This window comes from Cygnus atratus, chromosome Z (genome assembly GCF_013377495.2).
Source record: "Cygnus atratus isolate AKBS03 ecotype Queensland, Australia chromosome Z, CAtr_DNAZoo_HiC_assembly, whole genome shotgun sequence".
Lineage (NCBI taxonomy): Eukaryota > Metazoa > Chordata > Aves > Anseriformes > Anatidae > Cygnus > Cygnus atratus.
This window is the reverse complement of record NC_066396.1, coordinates 50597140-50620759: the sequence shown is the minus strand read 5'-3', so window position 1 is coordinate 50620759 and position 23620 is coordinate 50597140. Positions and strand designations below refer to the sequence as shown.

Genomic DNA, 23620 nt, shown 5'->3' with positions numbered 1-23620 from the left:
ATGGCTGGCTGCTTTGGGTGGAATTAAAAAACAGATGCCAGCGTAAGGTTACAGAAGTATCACCAAATGTGAAATTTATTCACTGCATTGTTCATGTCAAGCTATTGCAGCAAAGAAATTGGAGCCAGAAGTGCAAAGTGCTACAGGATGTTATTGATGTGGTTCGCTTTATAAAAGCAGCCTTTAAATAGCAGAATCTTTACAATAATTTGCAGTGAGATGAGGGTTGACCAGCAACATTTTTTGTATGATAGAAGGGTTTGATGGTTATCTTGTGGCAAAGTGCTTAAAAGAGTTATTAAGCGAAGGATGAGTTCCATGTTTTTCTGGTATGATAAGACAACTTTTCCAAATTTTCTAACCTTTTCTGTAATGACAGTATCAGCATTGTGCTACCTAGCAGATACTTTCAAAAACTAATAGAAAAAGGTAATGTATCCCATAGAGGTAAAGGAGGAGTTTTAGCAAGCAATGAGAAAGTATGCTTTTCGTTAGAAACTCATGATACGGAGAGAGCATTTTGCAAATAGCTGTTTGGGAACGTTTCCTTTATTATGTGATGCTTTTGCTGAAAAGTAATACAAGTATGTACCTGTGAAAACTCTCATATCTGTACACATAAATTTGGATAGAGAAGTTCCTAACTTGTTTAAAAATCTTCAACAGAGTTTCTGTGGATTTTGAACTGATCTGTTAAAAATATGAAAGTGCAACATTAGTTTGCATTCTGATTAGCTTATATGAATTTACTAGCTGAATTTCAAGAAAAAAAAATTAAATAATTAATGGATGGAATGGAAAAGAAGAATCATGATTTAGAAAGCACAGTGAATGATGCACTTCCTCCACTTGGATCTACATCTACCATCTACTTGGATCTTTGTGAGGTGTTTTTTCAGCTATGACAGATAGTAAATCCAAGTGTCAGATTAAACTGAGCATAGAACCAAACCTTTTAATCACTATATTGCAGTGTTAGACCAAGACTTCAGAAAATAATGAGGCTTACTCAATCACACTGCTCACACTAAAGAAAAAAAAAACAAACACAAATTAAAGTATTAAAAATAGAATTATATACTATATTAATACTTGGACATGAGAGGAGGATCAAAGATGGGCAGAGAGCTGGAGCATCTCACTTGAGGAGGATCAAAGATGGGCAGAGAGCTGGAGCATCTCACTTAAAAAGACAGTAGTAGAAAGGTGGGGTTGCTTAACTTAGTGAAGAGAAGGCTCTGGAGACATCTTGCAGCTGCCTTCCAGTGCCTAAAGGGGGCCCACTGAAAGCTGGGGAAGGTCTCTTTACCAGGAAGTGTAGTAAAAAGTAGTGTTAAAGGCTTTAAACTAAAATAGGGTAGATTTAGATTAGACATGAGGAAGAAATTCTTTACTGAGGGTGGTGAGACACTGGCACAGGTTGCCCAGAGAAGTGGATGCCCCATCCCAGGAAGTGTTCAAGTCCAGGTTGGATGGGGCTTTGAGCAGCCTTACTTAACAGAAGGTTTCCCTGCTTATGGCAGGTGGGTTGAAACAAGGTAGTCTTTAAGGTTCCTTCCAAACCAAACCATTCTGTGATTCTAATAGTTACTAATAATATATTAATAATAAAAAGTTTTAGAGCAGAAAGATGTTTGTACTACTACTAAAAAAATGTTTAAAAAATGTCATTCATCTTTTATCTCATCCTTTTAAAATTTATAATTTTGTGTTTGTTTTATAATGTACATGATATGCTAGTACAGTGCTAAAAGAAAGTAATTTATAAATAAAGAAATGTGTATGTATTGGATGGTGCTTGCTCAATTTTTTATTTTATTATTTTTTCACTGAGAGGGGAGTATGAGATCAATGCATTAATGTAATTCAACATATCATTTAACTATTGATCATGTTTAGGCTGAGGTGCATGAATTGCTTGAGCTGATCCAGCAGTTTGTTGCTATCAAAAAAGATTGTTTTTGTTTTTCTAACTTAATTTTCTGGCTATCCTTGATTTAGTGAGCAAAACTGGCTTATCCAAGGATCAGGTGGGGCCAGACTGAAACAGAGAAAGCATAGGGTTTATGAGGCTAGATACCAAGGAATACAGGTCTGTCTGGTGTTCAGCATACCTTACAGATTGACACCTCTGAAGTAACTACCCTAGGCCCATATCTAAGTTGAGTATACATTTGATTTTTCTTGAAGATGGACAGTTCCTGCATCACCTTAAGTCCTGTTGATTAAGCATTGACTTAGGAAGAACGGTGCTAGCTAGAAATTTCTGCAGCAGCCTTCAGCAGCTGTCCATTCGGTAGACAAATGTTGACTCATCTTTTTCTTTTTAGTTTAAGGCAAATAGGGTAATGCAAGAAAAAGGGACATGGATTACATTATACTGTCACAAAAAAATGAGTGGAATTAATGTTGTGTGCAAACTTAAGCAAAACTAACATTCCCTTTCAAGGGAAAAAAGCAGACTTGTTCAAAACTTGCTTTTAAAGTTATCTGACCAACTCTGTAACTGAATTTCTGAGGTTAAGGCTTGGTATTACTAAAATACATTTTTTTTCTCTCTCCTAGCTTTGTCCAGTCCCCTTGCTACACCAAGCATGTCATCTTCTCCAGCATACTCACCACCCATGCCAGCTGCAGTGTCTCCACTTCCTCCTCCTATGATGACTTCGGCTTCTCTTCCATTTGTACCTTCCGCAGCAGTTTCTACTATTGCACCACCTTTAGCTCCTGCCCCACCTCCTATTGCCCCTTCAGCTTTTAGTACCTCCCTGCCCCAGTTCTCTACACCTCCTCCATTAAGCTCTACAGCTGGCTCTAGTCTTTCTGCACCTCCCACTGGTCCACCTATTTCAGGATTTTCCATGTCTTCAACCTATGACATTACCAGAGGTCATGCTGGTCGAGCACCACAGAGCCCACTGATGCCATCATTTTCTGCACCTCCGGTCACAGGTATTTTTTTTGCCCTTTTTTTTTGTATGCTTTCATGTTTGTGAGACGTGGAGGGTGTTGACCTCCTGGGTGGTGGTCTTTTTTATTCCCTGCTCTGCTAGAGTTCTGCAAGTTTAAGTTCTTACTATTCCAGGTACACTTAAGTAATGTAGCCGCACTCAGAAGAACGGAGAGTAGCCTTTGAAATACAGTCATGGTCTAGAACAGAGTCCCCTTTCATGGAGGTCTGCTAGCATTCAGGCTTGCAAAAGAATCCTTGAGAAATGTGGGTTTTGTTAACCTGTGCAGAAGAATCAGACTGAATGTGGAGACGTATCTTTTGTTTAGGACAGAGGGTCAAGTACAGGCATGATATTTCCACAGTATGGTATGACATTGCAGGCTGTAATCTCGTATTTTAGTTTTATTTTTTAATCTGTAGTGAACTGCTCATCCCATGACACCAGCTTCTATTTTCTTGTTTCAAGTCACTAAATTTCATTAGGACAGCTAAAAATACATACCTTCCATGCAAGCAGTTTCTGTAGTTGCTTGCTCTACTGATGTCATTTTCTGCTAGTGGAATGGAAACTTGGCTGTTTACTTGCAATTGGGCCAGGCTTTTACTGTTACTGGTGATATCTCTTTTAAGTGTTCTGTATTAGGAAAATGTTTAAAAAGACTTATCTGTTGGGCAATGTAAGATAAAAATAACTCTTGATTAGGGCCTGTGTTGGAAAATCTGTTAAAATAGACCTGAGTAATGGGGTAAAGGCTCAAGCTAAAATTTTCTATTGTTTGAGTTTTTTTCTTTTTTTCCTTAAAAATACGTAAAGCTTTTCATTTGTTTGCTCTTTTTTCTATTGCTACTAATTTCCAGCACTCAGGGTTAGAAATTTTCCTACCTCTCTTTTTATTATGTGTGAGAACGTTCCTGTCTTTTTATTCAGAGAGCAACACCCATTCCTCTTTTTCCTCAACTGAGGGCTTATGAAAATTTGAATACAATAAAAAGCACCACTATTGAACTAAGCTCTAATGAAAAAAAACATTGTTTAATTTTATACATAATGTACAGGCAGTCTCAGTTCTATTAGTAGACATTGTTGAACTCATTTACAGTAGTTATATCTGCTAACCTTTAACAAGCAGAATTGTTCTGGGGCCGTAAAGAAACGAAGCAAAACAGCCCAGTATTCTTAAATTCTTCCTGCTCATTTTCCTGTTAAACAATGCATGTTGCTACAGTATAACAAGTTAAATGCAATAGAATAAATGAACACTTGTGTTTTATTTCTCCCTTTTACAAGGTGTTTTGGCAGATCCTATTACTCAACAAGCATCTTTCTCATCCCCTTTGGCTTCTGGAACTGGAAGTGGTTCTGCAATCACTTTTCCTGAGGAACATGAAGACCCCAGAGTGTCTACTACTCAGGGTGGAGCACCTGCTGGAGGACTGTGGGGGTTTATAAAGGTAAGGTTTTTTTTCTCTTGTTACCTTTCACAAGAAGTTACGACTTCTTACTGACTGCAGTAGAACATACCTTATTCTTTAAATGCATATTAATATGAATCCTGTCTTTCCTCAGGTCTCATGTGAAAGGTGGTCATTTTTAGTAGTGATGTTTGTTGAAGTTAATGCTTTTTCTCTTCCTCCGCATAGAAGAGGAAGGACTGCACAAATGCAGGTGTTCTAGGTTAATTTTAGTTTTTGTGACAGGAAGACTTGCATGCCTAACAGGTTCTGTCACCCATTCTTAAATCAGGTGACGTTTTAGAACATCTGAAAGCTGCTTTGTACTTCACAGCAATTGGATGCAGAAAAACGATAATCTGTTTTACCTCATCAGAATTGTTTATTTCCTTTTTTTATAATTCCCTAATGAAGTGAATTTGATTTCTTTGGGATGCAAGTCCTGCCTGTTCTGTAACAGACAAGTCTCTTCAAGGAGAGACCAATAAAATCTCTTCCACCAAAGAAAAGTTTACCTGAGAAATGCCTAAGATATCTTGTACGATTTTTCTGTTCTACTAGAAAATGTGGAGTATATACTGAAGAGTAGCTGCTCTTGGAGCAGTCTCATAATCCTGAGGAAATAGGCAGCAACATCCACAAGTAGAATTTATTAGTCTGTAACCTTTTTGAAGCTTTGGAAAATGCTATGTATAAGTAGCTTTGTGTAGGTTGTGGCAAAATCCAAGGACTTTTAATAAATGCTGAACCCCATCCTCAAGAGCAGCACCATCTTCTTTGCTGGTTTATGCCAAACCTGAAGGAAGGATCAAGAGGACTAATGTCCTGATGGGAATGTAGAGTCTTGGAGGGACTTTCAAGCTCTTTTGAGTGTAAAAAGCTGGGAGAAAAAGTTGTGGGATGGCAAACTCTGCCAGCAAGGAATATACATCTTGACAGTGATACAGCTTTGAAGCGCCAGATTAAACCTCCATCACTACAGTGAGAGCAGAGAGAGTGTTGTGCTGCCCTTTTCAAGGAGAGATGTCTTATGATTATGAAAATACGTGTTTTTTCTTCCCTTAATTAATAATGTCCTTCTCTCAGTCATCATCTTTATTTTTGTATGTGCAATAGGTGTTAATGTTCCAGAGGAGAACGTTCTTGTGGCATGGTTTTGTAGCCCTTTTGAAAGTACTAGAGCTTGCAGTTGCAAATTATCAGAAAAGCCAATCTCATCCCCATTACTGTTGCCTTTTTACCAGGAAGGTTCAAAAGGTGTCCTGTTTCCATTTTTGGAGAAAATCACTATCTGACATCAATAATAAAAACTAAATCTTTATTGACATATTAAATGTTCCGTGTGGTCCATGTGCTCAGTGGCCTCTTTTTGAGGACTTTTTAGGTCAGAGAATAAGGAGTCATTAATTACAATGAAGCCATCAAGTTCTTGATGTTTGTCAGCATACATCAGACTTTTTCTGAAGATGAGCTGGAATATAGGAGACAAACTGGTAATTACTGTAGAAATGCATCCTGGATTCCATGTTGAAGAACTAAAACAGTAGTTGCAGCAGTTACCCTTATTTCTATTCTGGATATAGTCTGAACTACTTTTTTCTCAGGTGTTCTTAAGATGTATGTTTATACCTTTCTTCCAGATTCCCTTCAAATTAGGTAATACTCAAGATTGTGACAATCTAAGATTAACAAGTTGATGGTCTGGAATTGAGTGAGACTGCTTCAGTTCCCTGGATCTGTCAAAGGTGGCCGAGGAGTCTTACAGATATATTCCAAGATTGGTTCAGAAGCAAAGTTAGACGCTAATGCAGTCATTGCACCTCATGGCTAGAGTATTTGACTGGTTAAGCAAAGAGGACATCAATACCTAAATTTTCAAGAGATTGTATTTGCAGTCTTCCAATGTTAAAGATTCCACATCTGTTTGGATTTATGTTGACTTAGCAATGACTTCGCAGAAACTCCCAATTTAACTACATTATGGTTCACAGTGTTTTGATAACTTCATGTTTTGCACTGATAGAAAAATGCAGGTTATTTCTCCCTGCTTTGTGATAGGCCAATGACCATAAGGTAGTCTGCAAAGGCAGAAGCAGCTGTTTCTTGCTCTTCAGGAACTTGATTACCTGCAGGAGATGTGTATTAGTTATTAGTTAGGCAGCCAACCTGGAAGTGATCGGAGAAGTAGTTTTGGGCAGACCTGTGCGGTGCCAGGAGTTGGACTTAATGGTCCTTATGGGTCCCTTCCAGCTCAGGATATTCTGTGAAGTACTGCTTGACTCCAGAACTGGAACTTCCTACTGGCAGCGTTTCTGCGGATCTTATAGCATTCCCTCAGTTCTCTTCTTACTTCTCCTTCACTTGAAGCAGACAAACCTCAAATTATGAGAGGATTGAAGAAAGAATATTAGTGGCCTGCTCATGACAGGATCCTGTGGATACATGAGAAATCACAATAATTTACATATTACTGAGTGATGCTACCATTCAGAACAGTGTCTGGGGTTGTACGCGTGGGAAAGAAGTGGCTACCATGGGCTCTGCCTTGAAAAAGTTTCATTATGCTAACATTAGAAATTGTTTTGTTTTCTTTACCAAATTCTGTAGTCAGGCTTAATGTTCTCCATGGTGATGAGAAGAGTACCTGAACTCAGCAGTGAGTTATTTCAGTGTGAGATGTGGGTAAAACAATCCTTATTAGTATCTGTGCTATCTCAGTAGATGTAGGATTGTGCCTTTTTTTTCCTTTGTTAAGTTTGCAACAAAGAAATAGAAAGCATTCGTATTTGTGGAAAAGAAGCTTTGCTGAGCAGAAGTTATTCTAAGATAATTAAAGCTTGTCTGATTCTGCAGTTCACTGAAATACGTGTTACATATTAAGCGAGCACTTGCCAAAAAAAGTGCATGCACTGTGCTTCCCTGCATAATGCTTGTGCGGAAGAGAAGAAAATGTAAGCATCTGCATTTTTAATGTTAGACTTAAAGCAGCCTGCCTACCAAAGAAATGTTACAGGTGTTATAGTTCTTAAGTTATAAATGTTACAGTTTCCAGTGCTTTATCCCTCGCAGATTAAGCATTGTTGTCTTTCTGCTTTCACCCTATAATCTTTCCTGGATTTAAGTAAACTTGTGAAGAGATACAGACGTTCATTAAGACTATTTGCAAGACACAGGACAGTGTTTGTGTTTATATTTAATCAACTTTGAAGTCTGTCAGCAGCTCCACCTATGATTTGGCTGGAGAGTACAGTACATTTTTCCAGTATTGTTTAGAATCTATTTATAAATTGAAGACTTTCAGCTCAGTTGCCCTAGAAATATTTCTTAGTAATGGACAATACAAAAATAGATCCTATTGTCTTTATGAAGGTTAGAAAAGAGAGTTCTTCAGCTTAAGTTAGCACAGTCTAAATCCAGCTGCATACTCTGATGGTGCTTATAGTTAGCATTGGGAATCTACAACCTTATTAAATGCTCACGGATTCCAGTCCCAGAATAGGACCAGATCAAGTGTGTTGCACGCTATCCCTGGTGGAGATGTTTCTTTTTAAGTCAATTTGAGTAATGCATTAATGCAGAGGAGGATGGTGAAGACAATACTTGAAGTGTGTGCTCTGACTAGAGTCATGCAGTGATAGTCATCTCCCGTAGCATATATGCTGAGGAGTGAGATGCAATGTTAAAAGGAGAAAATGTGATAAGAAAAACACAAAACTGCTTAATATTTGAAGGGAACTTTTTGTTTGTTTGTTTTTAAACTGTAACACCTTGGCATCCTGATAGAAGATAAATATGGAAATCTTATTTGCTTGAATTTAGGGTGTAGCTGAGAATCCCATGGTGAAGTCTGTTCTTGATAAAACCAAACATTCAGTGGAGTCCATGATCACAACACTGGATCCTGGGATGGTTCCATATATCAGTAAGTATTTGTGACAAGCCATTACATAATACTTGTAAATAATAGGTTAACGTAATAGCATGCTACTTATACACTTGAAGTTTGTATATCATAGAATGGTTTGGGATGGAGGGGACCTTAAAGATCACCTAGTTTCAACCCCCCTGCCATGGGCAGGGACACCTCCCACTAGACCAGGTTGCTCAGAGCCCCATCCAGCCTGGAATACTTCCAGGGATGGGACGTTGACAGCTTCTCTGGGCAACCTGTTCCAGTGCTTCACCACCCTCAGAGTAAAGAATTTAAATATGTGGTATGTTAATTCAAAGCCACAGCATTGTAGTGGTTTTTCAAGTGTATTTTCCAATGAATCACTCACTCTGGAACCTGGCTTCTTTTCTTTGTGTCTTGAGGTTCATTTGGCGTTTGTATTCCACTATAGTTCATGTAGTGGCATAGTAATATAATTTTAATACAAATTGTGGAAGATGAGGAGAAAAAAATAAAAACGATTAAGAGGACTTGTCTATAATCCCTGAGTTCCATACTTTTTTTTCTCCCACTGTATCTCCATTTAAGTGTTACAGAGTTTAAAGTACACTTTAAGTATCAATCCTATTAGATCACATGATTAAATACTAATATTGTATAAGGTACCATATTCAAATTAAAACAACTTGAAAAGTGGACAGACTCAGAGAGGCAAAGGACAGAGGTATTTACATGGCTTTTGAGGCTTTCTTCTGACTTTGACCTGTTCCACTTCACTACTCTGCTAGTATTTATACTATTTTTAGGAAATCTGACAACCTTAAAGCAGCAGGAAAGTTAAAATTTTAAAACAGTCTAATGAGGTCTGAAGTATTGCTGGGCATTGAGCTATGAAGGAAAAGCATTGCATTTCAATTAGTTTGAAAATTATTAGGAGGGAGAAACTTTGTGGTATTCAACGTTTTTTGTTTTACTGAAGTACATTTTATGCCACATATAGTGACCTGAGATTTCCATTTCATTAAATATGGAACAGAAGACATGTTTTATCCAGGGTGGTGGTTTGTTTTTTTATCCTTTTTTCCCCCTCTTCCTTCCAGCAGTACTGTAAGCAGTCCTCCCTCTTTTGTTGTGCCAATACTGCCCTTTGTCTGAATGTAGGTCAAGCTGATCAGGAAGCTGATGTGGCTGAGAAATAACTATTAATATTTTTTGCATTTTGTTTTTTGGAGCTGTTTTTCAGCTGGACTGGCTCTGTGATCAGGCTAACCATATTGCTGCAGTCTTGCACTAATGCAGTGGACAATATGTCAAATAAAAGGGGAAGATGGCCTGATTAGTGAAAGTAGTTAATCATCTTAAATTTAAGTAAATATATCCCAGCAGTTCATTCATTAGTGGTGAGATAGAGGGATATGAAGTCAGTGAGAAGGCCAGCCAGTAATTGAGAAACTGTTGAGTGGAGTAGCAGGAGGCAAGGTACAGTAAATGATGATGATGCGCAATTAGGGGAACTGTAGTTAAGGTTTCCATTGCAGTCTTGACTGTCCCTTTTTAATATGGAATCTCTCAGAATCCACTGACAGTTTGGACAGTTTGATGCAATATTCATTGGACAGAACAGCATTACCTAGAGGAGGAAGTCATTTTAATAAAATGCTTTGCTTGTAAGATTCTGTTAGAGAATGGAAGCTCAATGGTTGTCGCAAAGTTCTCCGAAGTCATGCTGGAAGGGAAAGCAGCTGTGTACATCTCATTTGTAGTTGCAAGTTGTGGAAATAGGGCAGAAATTTGTAAACTTAGTATTTACCTTTTTCTAGAAATGTTTTCTGGAATCAGCAGAAGTCATGCTGTCAACAGAAATTGGCCCCCTTCTCTCTGCTCTCTCTCCATTGCTGCAATTCCAAACAAATTTCAGATTTTTCATGCCAAAGCCTGAAAGTACCAAAGCTTGTAGATGAGGTGGTCGAAAGAATATTTGCATGTGAAAAAACGTATTTCTGTAATCTCTTCCTTGAAAACAGCTAAACTGTTTTCAGTGGCTCAGGGTAAAGATCTCAGTCTGAGTTAAGCACCTGGAATGGAATATCTCTGTCTGCACATTAAATGCTTGATCAACTTATAAGCATAAAAAATCCGACGGCAATAGTTTTAGAACAAAAGAGGACAGGGAATCTCAAATTGTCTTTGGAACCAGCATTTCAGTAACACACAAGGTGTAATGCAATTTGATGTACAGGGTCTGGACCTTAACTGAACGTGACAGTTCTGTCTCAAATATACACCAATACATTCAAATTTTTACACTTTAGATTTTAGTATTTCCATATCACCATAATGTGTGACAGACTCAGTCACAAATTTTCTTTTAATGCATGTGTTACCTTTGTTTCCTTTCTGTGTTTTCTGTGGTGGAAAAAGATAAATGCTTTTGTTACGTGATGATACTTAATACAAAAGCACATAATCTAAATTCATCATGTGCAGAATACAAACGTGAGTCAAAATTACCGTTCTTAAGTTAATATGTAGTGACTTATTATTAGATATGTTTTGGGTTAGTTTTCAGTTGCCTAAAAAGCTCATCAGCAGTTTTTCTATCCCTAGGCCACGCAAAACAAGGCTAGCTTCAGCAAAAGCCTGCAGTCAATTTTAAGAACATTTACTTAACTTGATTTTTATCAAGAAGGAACCAATGAAAAAAAGATATTTTCAGTAATTTCCCTATTTTTATTAGCCTGTTGTTTTGCTATGTTGAAAATAATTGCACAGGAGTTCATTGATGTGTACATCCAATTCCATTCAGTAAACTAATTAATATATAAAAAGATTAAAAAAAAAAAAAATTTACTACTGTTCTGGCATACCTCTGGCAATTCTTCATAAAAAGAAGATATTTCCTGTAATCGAGGTCTGCTGAGTAATATGAGCCAAAGAATAAACTGTTCTTTCCTTTAAAATTTAAACTTAAAGCTTTGTTTGGAGGATTTTATTTTAGATCAGGATAAATACTGCAGGCTTTATCAGCATGTGTAATTAAGTGGAATTTTCTGTTTAGTATCACAGAACAGCTCGGGTTGGAAGGGACCTTAAAGATCACCTAGTTCCAACCCCCCTGCCATGGGCAAGGATGCCATCCACTAGATCATGTTGCCCAGGACCTTGTCCAATCTGGTCTTGAACAGCTCCAGGGGTGGGGCATCCACAACCTCTCTGAGCAAGATGTTCCAGTGCCTCACCAACCTCTGTGTGAAGAATTTCCTCCTAACCTCTGTTCTAAATCTACCCTCTTTTAGTTTAAAACCGTTCCTCCTTGTCCTAACGTTATCTGCACAAGCAAAAAGTGCTCTCCCTCTTTTTTTATAAGCCACCTTTAAGTTTTGAAAAGCTGCAGAGAAGTCACCCATAGGAGAGGTGCTCCAGCCCTCTGATCATTTTTGTGGCCCTCCTCTGGACGCACTCTAACAGCCCCACATCCTTCTTGTGCTGGGGGCCTCAGACCTGGATACAGTACTCCAGGTGGGGCCTCACGAGGGCAGAGCAGAGGGGGACAATCACCTCCCTTGACCTGCTGGTCACTGCTCTGTTGATGCAGCCCAAATGCAGTTGGCTGCCTGGGCTGCAAGCGTGCTCTGCTGGCTCATGGTGAACCTTATGTCCACCAGAACCCCAAGGTCCTTCTCTCCAGGGCGGGTCTCAGTGCGTTCCTCTCCCTGTCTGTACTCCTGTTTGGGACTGCCCCAACCCAGGTACAACACCTTGCAATTAAGACTTGTTGAAGCTCATGAGGTTCACGTGGGTGCAAACAAAATCACTGGACTTCGTTCTTTTTTGCTTGCAGGTGCAGCTTGTTTTTCTACAGTCGGTGGGTCTGGGTGATAACAGGTTAAAAGGCTTTATTAGTTCGCTGCTCTTGTCCTAAAAATGTCCTGATGTGTCACAGAATCACGAAGTGGTGGAGGTTGGAAGAGACCTCTGGAGGTCATCTTGTCCAACCCCCCTGCTCAAGCATGGCTACCTAGAACCATTGCCCAGGACCGTGTCCAGATGGATTTTGAAGATCTCCAAGGAGGGAGGAGGCACCACCACCTCCCTGGGCAGCCTGCTCCGTTGCTCAGTCACCAGCACAGTGAAAGCGTTTTTCCTGATGTTCAGAAGGAACTTTTTGTGCTTCAGTTTGTGCCTGTTGCCTCTTTTCCTGTCACTGGGCACCCCTGAAAAGTGACTGGCTCTGTCATCTTTGTTCCTTCATTTATTTCTATGCATTGATGACATCCCCTATGAGCCTCCTCTTCTCCAGGATGAGGAGTCACAGCTTTTTCAGCCTTTCTTCATAAGACAGATCCTTCAGTCCCTAAAGCATTTGGATCAGACCAATGGTTCATCTAGCCCAATTTTCTGTCTTCAGTAGAAACAAAAGGAGATGCTATTTAATAAATGAGTAGATCTGGTGACTTTGTACTGTCGCCTTGTACTCCACCGTCATTCACAGCCATTGGACTAAGGATTGTAAAAGTCATGTCCCAACCCATTATTTTTAGTGCCTATTTGTGGACATGTCTATGAAGTTGCCTCAGTTCTTTAAACTTTGTGATGCGATTTATTTATGTAACTTACTCTGAAATATTCCGTGTTTGAAAAAAATTAAAGCTGTTCTTAAGAAACCTTGTCACAGCAGAGACAAGTTTTCAGAGATATTTTTGCATATATTAAGTTTGACAGTAAAATGATTCAGTGGTGATGGAGAGATGCAAGGTACATATGCGTTCATGAGTCTTTTGGAGTAGTCTTAGATTTCTATTAGTTCATGTTTTTGTTTTATTGTAAAAAAAATAAAAGTGAAAACTTGCCCTTCTTTATGAAACTCATATTTTTCGTATGGAAGTTCTTTGGAAATATTGACAACTTTTTGATCCATAGATGTTTAATCTATAATCAATATAAAATTGTAGGGAGGAAGACGAACAACAAGATATTGAAATTTGCAGTCCAAGGACCACTAGAAAGTGATGCAGTCCTTTCTTTTAAAACTTATGTAATTTGACATTTGTTCACTGATTCTGTTAACTGAATTCTTGGTCTCTTTCATAAGGACAAATTTCTGTGTCACCAACATTCTTTACTGCTTCCCTGAATATCAAAACATCCTTAGAAATGGATGTCTGAGTTACTCTTCTAAATCCACGGACTGTCATATTTAACGAGGAGTCTGCTTTTTTTCAGGGTACTGAACATTTCTCAGTTCCCGTTGTCTTTTTTTTCATCCATAAATCTCTTAGCTATTCATCTAACTCTTACTTTCTAGTTTCAGTTACTTCTGCTTCATGAAAGAACTTTTGTGCAGTGCATGGGAAAGAGAAGACCAACTGGAGCGTATTCTTAAGATATAGAACATATTTGAACTAGCTTATAATGTGAACATGGAGAAATAAATACCCACGTTATATGTATTTTACAGAAACTGGTGGAGAACTGGACATTGTGGTTACTTCTAATAAAGAAGTGAAAGTTGCAGCAATTAGAGATGCTTTTCAAGAAGTCTTTGGAATGGCTGTTGTTACTGGAGAGGCTGCACAGTCTAACATCGCACCCCAACCTGTGGGCTATGCTGCAGGTTTAAAAGTAAGTTGATATGTAACAGCAATAATGTTTCTCCAATGCAAAGACAGATTGTGGAAATGTTCACTCAAAGCAACCTTATTTCCCATAAAGGGAAGGTCAATTTGTAGTACAGGTGAACCTTTGCTTTTTTATGGTCTGGATCGTTAAATGTTTTCAAGTAGTTTGTTGAAACAAGTTTTTATTTCTTGTTGCAAACGCATTCATTGCAGATGAAGAATGGTTTCATCAATTTCCTTATAATGTCTTTTGTTTCCCTCACATCTAGCATACTTTGTGATATTGCTCTAGTTTCTAAGTATATCACGCATTTGTTCTCCGGCTATTACTAGCACAGTATTTTGGGAATGTTAGAAATGAAAGGAGACTCTGAGGCTGAGGTTGTCTCTGCACTAATTCTGTAGGTCAAAGATAGTTTGATCAACACTTGTCACAGGGATCTTCCCAAGCAGATCTATGTTACCCTTAAAAGGTAAGGATTAACTGTGCAGCCTCATTAACAGCTGTACTGGCCCAAAGAAATGGTTAGCAAAGGGTGTTTCACCAGATTTTAAACTGCATGATTGTTGAGTATTTATATATAGGTGGAACCATCGCCTGGCCAATAACCAAAAATGCTGTAAAAAACTACTTAGTATTCTGTTTCTTAAATGTAAGCAAATCATTTGTTTATTCTCAATTAAGTAATTTCTCCTAATTGTTGGGGCAGTGTTCACAGCTGAGTTAAGACTACCTTCATACCTATGTATTAGCTGATACAATTTCATACTGAGGTAAAGGGGGATAATGTATATGTTCTTTACCTGCTGTACCTCTTCTTTCCCTTTAGCTACCGCTGTGTACTTGTAATATTTTTGTTAAAACCTCAGAGTGATAACAGATTTGGGGAGGTGATTTCTAGATCTGACTTGGAGGGGTACCATAACACAGAGATTCTCCTTTGGTCTTACAACATTCATAAAGGATCTAAAACAGACAAATATTAAGCTGCAGAAATGGCAGTGTAAGTAAAAGGAATATATGCTTATGCTTTAGCTGACAGTGAAACTTGGTGCAGTTACAGATTAGGAATTCTTTGTATGCTAGTGTAGGTCTTTTTCATGGAAAAATAGCAAACTAAAAACATTGAATTAGTCTTATAGTTTTTGTAACTATTGAGGATTCCCCTATGAGCTGTTTTTTTAATGTTGAAATAAGAGTAATTTTTCCAAATCTCTCATATTGTTTAACTTGAAAAGTACATTGAAGAGTTCTTTTTGTATTCGTCTGCAAGTATTGTACTATGTTGTGAGTCAGAGACTGTTGTGTAACAGCTTACATTACTTTCTAGGGAGCCCAAGAAAGGATAGACAGCTTGCGTCGGACAGGAGTAATACATGAAAAACAACCTGCTGTGTCAGTGGAAAACTTCATTGAGGAGTTGCTTCCTGACAAGTGAGAACCTTATACCTATTCTTGGCGGGGGGGGAGGGAGGGAATATTCTTTATTGACTTAAAGGGGCCTACTATAAGAAGTTGTTAGCATTATCACTCTCTCAGCAGAAGACAGGAGGGAGTCTGTTTTCAGTATTGCTTTGGCAGACTTGATTTTGGTGAGGTTATTCAGCTTTTTGGCCAGACATGTTTAGAGCTGAATAGACAAGATCCTTGTCAGCTTTATCAAGACTCACATTACAAAAGCACGATGAAGTTATACGAAACTGACAAAATTAAGGAGCTGTAAAAGTTGAAATCTGGCTAATGACTTCCTTACTCTTGTGTGTGTGCATTCTTTTCTCCCTCTGAAACCATATTCAGTTCAGAAAGTATATTTAGAGATGTTCTGGTATTTGTAGTAATGTAATTTCCTCAGGTACTATATTATGTATTTTCATTTCACCAGGAGTGTACTGCTTCTAATCTGTGCCACACAGTTGTAACATATCTGAAGGCACAATAGTTACAACTTGATTTCATAACATGCTTTTTGACAGACAGTTCTTGAAGTAGTTTTATAATTATCTTCCAAAACAATGAGACAATATCATGTTTCCTTGATGCAGTCTTAAATAATTTTCTTTCTCATCTTTGTACTGTTGTTCGTGTAATGGGCTTTGATTCATTTTTTGACACACATTTGCTCCATTTTTGAAGGTACCTCTAGTATCCTTAGTGGAAGAGGAATGGTGAACTTTCTAAAGTAAAGAGAATTAGGAAGTATTTTAATTTTTGTTTAGTATTTATTTCCGCCTAGTTCAGTTTAGATGTTTTATTATGTTTACACAAAGGAGTAACTGTGACAACAAGGTCTCTGTTTCAGAATAATTGCTATTCTCTTCATTTGAATTTACTCATTCCTAAATCTGAGAATTTTGTATAAAATATTTGAAATGAAAGAGCTGGCCCAGGAATATCATTGAACAGAATGCTAGCTTTTCTGTCCACACCATACTTGCCCCAAGAACATCGTAGTCTTCAATATTATTTACAGTAGAAACAGAGAATTACTTGATGCTTGCTTCATCCAACAGGTGACTTTGAAAGTTTCCCTGCATGTTGTTACAAAAAAACATCTGAACTATTTTTGGCCCTATTTTTTCTGCAATGAAATAATAGATCATGGTGTTAATAATTGATAAATAATAATTCTGAAGTGAGTGTTGTGGTGTTGCACTTCAGTATTAGGGATAGAGTTTGTGTTCTGCTGATATCATGCTTACAAATATCTGAAAGGAGAGCAGTGTTTCCAAATAACCACCCAGTTCTCAATGGTCTTTCAGAGAGCTGAAGGACATTACTTCCCTTCCAATTGCGCATTCTGAATACTGTTTGCAGAATAAGTTGCAAAGTCTTTTGTCTTCTTTCCCTTTAACAACTTTTTTTTTTATATAAATTGAGAGTGCTTTATCCTTAACAAAGTCTTCCATAGTTGCAAGTGAGAGTAGTGCTGTATCACAGGGCATTCCAGTGCTCTGTTTCCTCCTACAAAAGAGGGTGCAAATGAAGTACTTTTTCCCGTCTCACTCTACTGCACTCTTGCTCTGACATTAAGCTATTGTCACCCCCCAGACAGTCATTTGTTAAATTTGAGTCTTGCATTTCTATTCATAACAACATTCTTGTTTCCCACACTTTAAAGTATAAAATTTAACTTATATGTAGACACATGTATAATATGTAGAAAACAACAGCTGCAATATTTAGCTTTCTAAATCTTTTATGATTTTGGCCTTGCTTTTTTGTTTGTGTTTTCCGTGAAGTGTGTTTCTCCTGTGGCAGCTCAACTGTAAAACTGTTCTGGGAATTGAATACAGTGAGGCAATGATGATGCATTGCCCTTAGTTTTGTTTGGATCGTATCAGTGTTGTAAGTTCGATAGGGAGAAATTGCTTATTTTTTGCAAGCTAGATAGAGAAACGTTTTTGGTACTGCTTCAGCAGTTTTACTGTGCCTTCTGCAGCAGGCACCATTTTTTCTGAAAGGTGCAGAACTGTTCTTCTGACTAAATCATTTAAGTGATTGTAGTAAGATTAGATATACCCAGAAAAATCTTCTGAATATAGAACGCGAATGAGAATTAAGGTTTTTGATTGTTAGGGAAAGTTAGTTTAATGAGAAGCATTATTGCAAAGATTGCATGAAAACTGTAACATAATAAGTAGATCTGTGCACGCCCCCTCTCCTTCAGCTTTCTGTGTTTCTTTGATCTGTTTCATGTATTTTGTATAATTTTAGTTATTTTATGTTTATTACGTGCATACTCATGCACTATAGTTACACATACACTAAAGATGATGTATACAAATTTTATTTAAAATATGCAACACACTTCAATGAGACTTCATTACATATAGTTACATATGTAGCAGAATTTGTAAAATACCTGAGTTGTAATTCAACTACTAAGAAATTTTCAATCAAGTGATACATAGTACTAAAAAGTGAATTAATTTGCATATTATTGCAGGTGGTTCGACATTGGATGTTTAATTATTGAAGATCCAGTTCATGGAATTCATCTGGAAGCTTTTACCCAAGCAACACCAGTGCCTTTACAATATGTTCAGCAGGTGAGTTTTCAGGTTTCTTACCGGTGTTGGATTAACAGTCAAGACATAAGACTTAAGTTTTCATTTGGTTTATGATGTCAGTCCTTATTGTTGCTCCACTTAAATCTTTCTTTATAAATGAGGATAAAAAGTGCTTCTAAGTCATAGGTAAGTACAACCTAAAAATCTGTAGGCATTTGTGGCAAAGTAGTCCTTGCTCAGGAGTCTCATTCTGCAGTATATGGCACATGGAAGCATTAGTTTTACTTTTCTATTAATCAGGAAGAAATATTCCAAGAAGAAATTAACTAAGAGGAAATATTAACCAAAAAGAAATTAACTGAGAAAAAATATTCCCTCAAAAGGGAATATAATTTTAATCGCTATACTACGTCTGTCAGTCTGGTTCAGTGACTAAAAATAAACCTTACCAATCTTCAGATAAAATAAGAATACTCACACTTCCCCCGGTCATACAGGAAAGCCTTGCAGCTCAAGAATGCACTAAGCAAATGCACCAAGTACATACAGTAAGCACTCTTACCCAAGAAAAGGAGTGCTTTCCTTTTCTTAACTTCATGTACATATTGGAGTTTCATCTGAGGTAAACAAAACCGTGTAATAGTGGAGTGTCTGTGCACACACGTGCACCAAATCAGTGAAGAATCTAACATTACATTGAGGCACAAGTATATAAACTGAGACCACTCCGTTTTTAATAAAGCTCATAAAACCTAGGTATTTTATGTTGTTAATTACCAGCATACTAATAGGATAGCATACTGTGTTGGTTAGTGTTCCTAAAACTTATTTCTAATAAATTGCATATACCTTTTCATATTTGTGCGTGGACCTAATTCCACAACATACAGACTCTTACCTAAAAGCAAGACAGATTTCCTCTTCTGAATGTGCTATTCTCACAAAGATTTAAAATTTCTGAAATAGAAAGATTTAAGTCTTGGAAATTCCATGGGTCATCCCACTGAAAATAACCCAGTACTGTGCAGTTCTTAAACCAACAGAATTTTTTCATGAGATTGCTTACATTACTTGGGCCACACTGGGAATTACTCCAAACTCCAGTCACTGCATGTTGCCTGACTGCAGATATGAGTCATCCATTAGTTAACTCTGGTTTGCAAATTATTTTTAATGTTTCTTTGAAGAATTTCAAAACAAAACTGTTTGGAGTTTGATCTGCAGAGGATTGTTTTGAGAAAACAAATAGTGATTGTTTAATTTCTTGTGTGTGTAATACCAGTTCCATTAGAGTGGACATTTGTGGGATTGATTTAAAAAAAAAAAAAAACAAAAACATCATGATAGCTGTCCTTCATTTTTGTTTTACAGAACAATGTTTTGTCATTTAAAAGCTACTGTTGATAGTTTAACTTTCTGAGTAATGTCTTCTCATAGGTAAACATACTTTTCAGTTAATATATGGATGATGTGTTGTAGTAAATTGTTGGGCTCTTGACTGTGTGTGTGTGCACCAGTTGTTACCTTTATTCCCATTATGTCTCTTCCAGTTTCTCTCAGGGATGTGTGAGGAACTTTGTATGAATCCAGTTCAATATCTGTAATTAAAATCTAGATTACAGAGTGGAGGAAAAAAAACAACAGTAATCGTACAGTGGTATTTCAGACTGAAAACAGAGAAGAAATGTGCATTGGATGATAGATATTATATAGATAGATATTATATCAGTACAAAAGGTATAACAGAATACATGAAAAGCAATTAAATTGCTAGCTGTGTGTTCTGTTGTTTTTGTAATAAAAGTAGTGATAAAAGCATCTTCATAGAATAAAACTTTTTAGAATTAAAATATAATTCTTAATGTCTTTACTAATGGCATAAACTTTTCTGAGCACATAATTAGAGACTCGTGGCTGTTTATAACTCTTAAATATTGCTTGATTTGAGATAAAGGTGAATTTGAGATCTTGTTATGAGAAGCTTTCTCTGTTAAGAGGCCAGATGTCATCTTTTTTTTTTTTTGTCAAAGCAGAAACTGCAAGAACATGGGAAAATACTAGGCATTTATTTTTTTATATTTTATTTGATGTTACCTGATATTTAGCATCAAAAATTCTAAATTTGTCTATGGAATTATGTGCAATTATGGATCATAATAGAGATACCATAACAGATATTCAGTTCCTACTGTCAGGTAAATTATTTTCTTACTGCCGATATGTTTGGATTAATAAGAAGTGTTGAATTTGCTTTTTCCTTACAAAGGAAGGTCTGTGCCTCTGGAGAGCAACGAGTTATTTCCATTTTGGATCAGATTGTATATTCTAACAAATTTATATATGGGATTGGACTAGATGATTTTTCAAGGTCCCTTCCAATCCCTAACATTCTGTGATTCTGTGGTATATACTGTTACTTTACAAGACAGCAGTTGTAGGAAGGCTGGAACACACTGCTGAACTTTAGTCTGCTGCACATGCAGTGGAAACAGACTAACTCAGTTATTTGTCAAAACAAAAGCTGTATGAAGAATTTGGCCCATTGTGCAATGTTATGAAGAAATACTAAGAACAGCCTTTCCTAGGCTGAAATTCTTCTTCGTTATATGTGAGAGTGGCCAGAGGTGGTTGTCTGGGGTGAGAATGAGAACAAATAAATGTAGTGATAATTACACCACTATTTCCCATCTGCATCCAGCCTTGGGGAATTACAGTGTATGCACACTCTGTGATCTCATGCAAATAGCTCAGTCCTCTTTTTCTGCCAAGCTCAGTTTTCTTGTTACTTGTCTGCTCCAAAAGGACATTTTAACCATTAAAAAAAATAAATCTTTGGAGTAAGAATTTACTGTATGAATATGTATTGATACTGATTCCATCTGTTGGCTACTTCAAAAGAGAAAACTACTTCATACTAATAGCAGAATGTCTTTATGCCCTCAAATGTTTCACATTTAAATTGTTCAGATGTCACTTGGATCATGATAGACACTAATCTAAAAAGTGTAATTGGCTTGCAAAATTACAGGGCAGTCTGAGATTTGGATTTTGATACTCTTTTATTTGCCATGTAGTCCTATTGTAAGAAAGTTTACTGCTAATATTGGTGAAGACAGAAACAAAACTACTCATTTCATGCTCATTCAATAATCACTTCTCAAAATGTTACACAGGCTAAGAGTCTCACTCCTCAGGACTACAATCTGAGATGGTCAGGCCTGTTGGTGACAGTGGGCGAAGTGCTTGAGAAGAATATACTGAATGTCAACAGGACTGATTGGCACATGGTATTCACTGGCATGTCCCGTCGACAGATGATCTACAGCGCGGCCAAGGCTCTAGCAGGAATGTACAAACAACATCTACCACCCAGGACCGTTTGAAAAAAGGCTGATCCATGACACTAAGGAATACTGGCTTTGTTTCTGGTGAAAACTACATATTCTAATTCTCAGTGGGGATACAGCACAGATTTCTAATCTACCTGTAAACTGTATTTTACTTTTTAAGACGTGGAGGTAGTTTCCAATAGTGGAAATGAGCAATTCCAATTTTTAATAACCATGGGATTTCCAATATGATTCATAAAAGAGGAAATCAGAACAAACAGATATATTTATAAATAAGACAAATAACATCACAGTTTATAAATTGGAATGTGCTATTACTTGACACCTTCATAGGCATTTCTGAAATGTTTAATATTTCAGTTACTCAATGTACTTTTTTAAAGATGGGGATCATTGTTTAGCTACTTCTATTACATTAGTAATATAAACATGTTGACAGCATAATATGTATGTTATATGTGCATTTCAATCTAGAGAGACAACTTCTGTATTAGATGTTTTGTTGGGGCCTGTGCTTAAGTGGTATTTTACACATCAGAGGTTTGGTGTAAGTTTGTTCGTTCTCAGGACTGATGCTGAGTAGTTTTTTTAACATGTAACAGTGAACTGCTGAAGAACAGCACAAATCCATGCCCAGTTAATTTGAGTCTGGGCTAAATAATTCTTGAAATCTCATTTTCCAAGCTGTATCTTTTTTATGTATAGCTTCTCTGTAGCAGAGATGAAATCATCTCCAGTTAAAACACACAGCAGATTTCAAGTTGCTTCAGTGGCTTTTAGATCAGGTAGCACATACACATGAAATTATCTCAGCATTGCATTTCAACATCATTTACTACAGTATTTCCAAACCACACATTTTATATGGAATTAGTATAATTTCTTCTATCAAGTTATGGTTGTCAGCAATTGGATGTGGAAAATAGTGAGATGTATATCACTTGCTTTGCTATTCTGCATTTTCTAAACATTTATAAGTCTTAAATGCCGTCTTGATGTCATGGGCTCACTGTTTCTCATATAAGTTTTTAGTCTTCTCTGATTTTTTTCATGGCTTCATTCCTTCTATCTATGCTCACACAATCGTAAATCTTTATGCAGAAATATGGAAGTAATTGTGAAAAGAATATTTTGGTAATAATACTTTTTTTAAGAACAAAGAATAAACAATTACTTTTTGTTTGCCTTAAACAGTTTTTCAGCTTGTATTCTTTTGCTTTTACCTTTCTTGATGCTTTCAAAGGACATTTTTATATGCAATACTGTTAAGCCAGTTCGTATTTGTACCCAGTGAAAGCCTGTCTATTTCCAAGTAATATATTTTGCCTTAATTGGCTTACTCTGTAATTTAGTTGAATAAATGTTTTTCCTCAAAGATTGTACCTGTTATAAAGATTTACTTGTTTTTAATATAGCTGATGAACACCTTGATGGCGAGAAAAAAAAACACATATCTGACTCTTGAGGTCATGAGGTTTTTCAGTGGGGGGACTTCTTAGTATCAAAAGCTAAAAGGATGATACTGGGACTTCTGTTTGTCATCAGGAGTGAAGTGAAGCTCTTATAATCTTATGGGAACCTGTAAGTGACCCACTACATTATTTGAACGTTCACAAGTCTATGAGGCTGGATGGGAGTCATCCAAGGGTACTGAAAGGAGCTGGCAGAAGAGCTCACCAAACCACCTTCAATACATTACCAGCAGTCCTGACTAACTGGAGAGGTCCCATTTGCCTGGAGTTTATTGAATGCGACTCCAGTCAACAAGGGCAGGAAGAAGGATCCAGGGAGTTGCTAGGCCTTTGAGTCTGACCTCAAAGCCAAGGAAGGTTATGGAGCAGATATCTTGAATGATCATCACACAGCACATACAGGACAATCAAATGATCAGATGCAGCCAGTATGGGCTTATGAAAGGCATGTCCTGCCTGACTAACCTGATCTCCTTCTATGACAAGATGATGCATTCAGTGGGCAAGGGAAAAGGCTATGGATGTCTGCCTGGGTTTTAGTAAAATGTTGGGCACTGTTTCCCATAGTATTCCCCTGGGAGAGTGGCTGCTCATGGCTTGGACAGGTGTATGGTTCTCTGGGTGAGGAACTGGACAGATTGCATGGCTCTAAGAGCTGTAGTGAATGGAGTTCAATTCAGTTGGCAGCTGGTCACCCATGGCATTCCCTGGGGCTCAGTATTGAGGCCAGTTTTGTTTAACGTTTTTATCAATTATCTGGATGAGGGGATTGAGCACATCCTAAGTAAGTTCGTAAGTAAGATCTTAGTAAGGATCTGGATGGGCTAGATTGATGGGCTGAGGCCAATCACATGACATTCAGCGTGGCTAAC

At 37.3% G+C, this 23620-nt stretch overlaps 1 protein-coding gene across 5 annotated transcripts in view; it reads left to right on the top strand.

Annotated features, from left to right (window-relative positions):
• PRRC1 (proline rich coiled-coil 1) overlaps positions 1–22651 on the top strand; it is a 33054-nt gene extending 10403 nt beyond the window's left edge. For all 5 annotated transcript variants that reach the window (XM_035569380.2, XM_035569378.2, XM_035569377.2 and 2 more), the window contains exons 3-9: positions 2566–2952; positions 4242–4405; positions 8225–8327; positions 13756–13919; positions 15247–15350; positions 17863–17965; positions 21100–22651. In XM_035569380.2, coding sequence (XP_035425273.1) covers positions 2566–2952; positions 4242–4405; positions 8225–8327; positions 13756–13919; positions 15247–15350; positions 17863–17965; positions 21100–21309 — 1235 coding nt within the window. In that variant the 3' untranslated portion in view covers positions 21310–22651. The remainder of the gene's footprint in view (positions 1–2565; positions 2953–4241; positions 4406–8224; positions 8328–13755; positions 13920–15246; positions 15351–17862; positions 17966–21099) is intronic.
• The last annotated feature ends 969 nt before the right edge of the window (positions 22652–23620 follow it).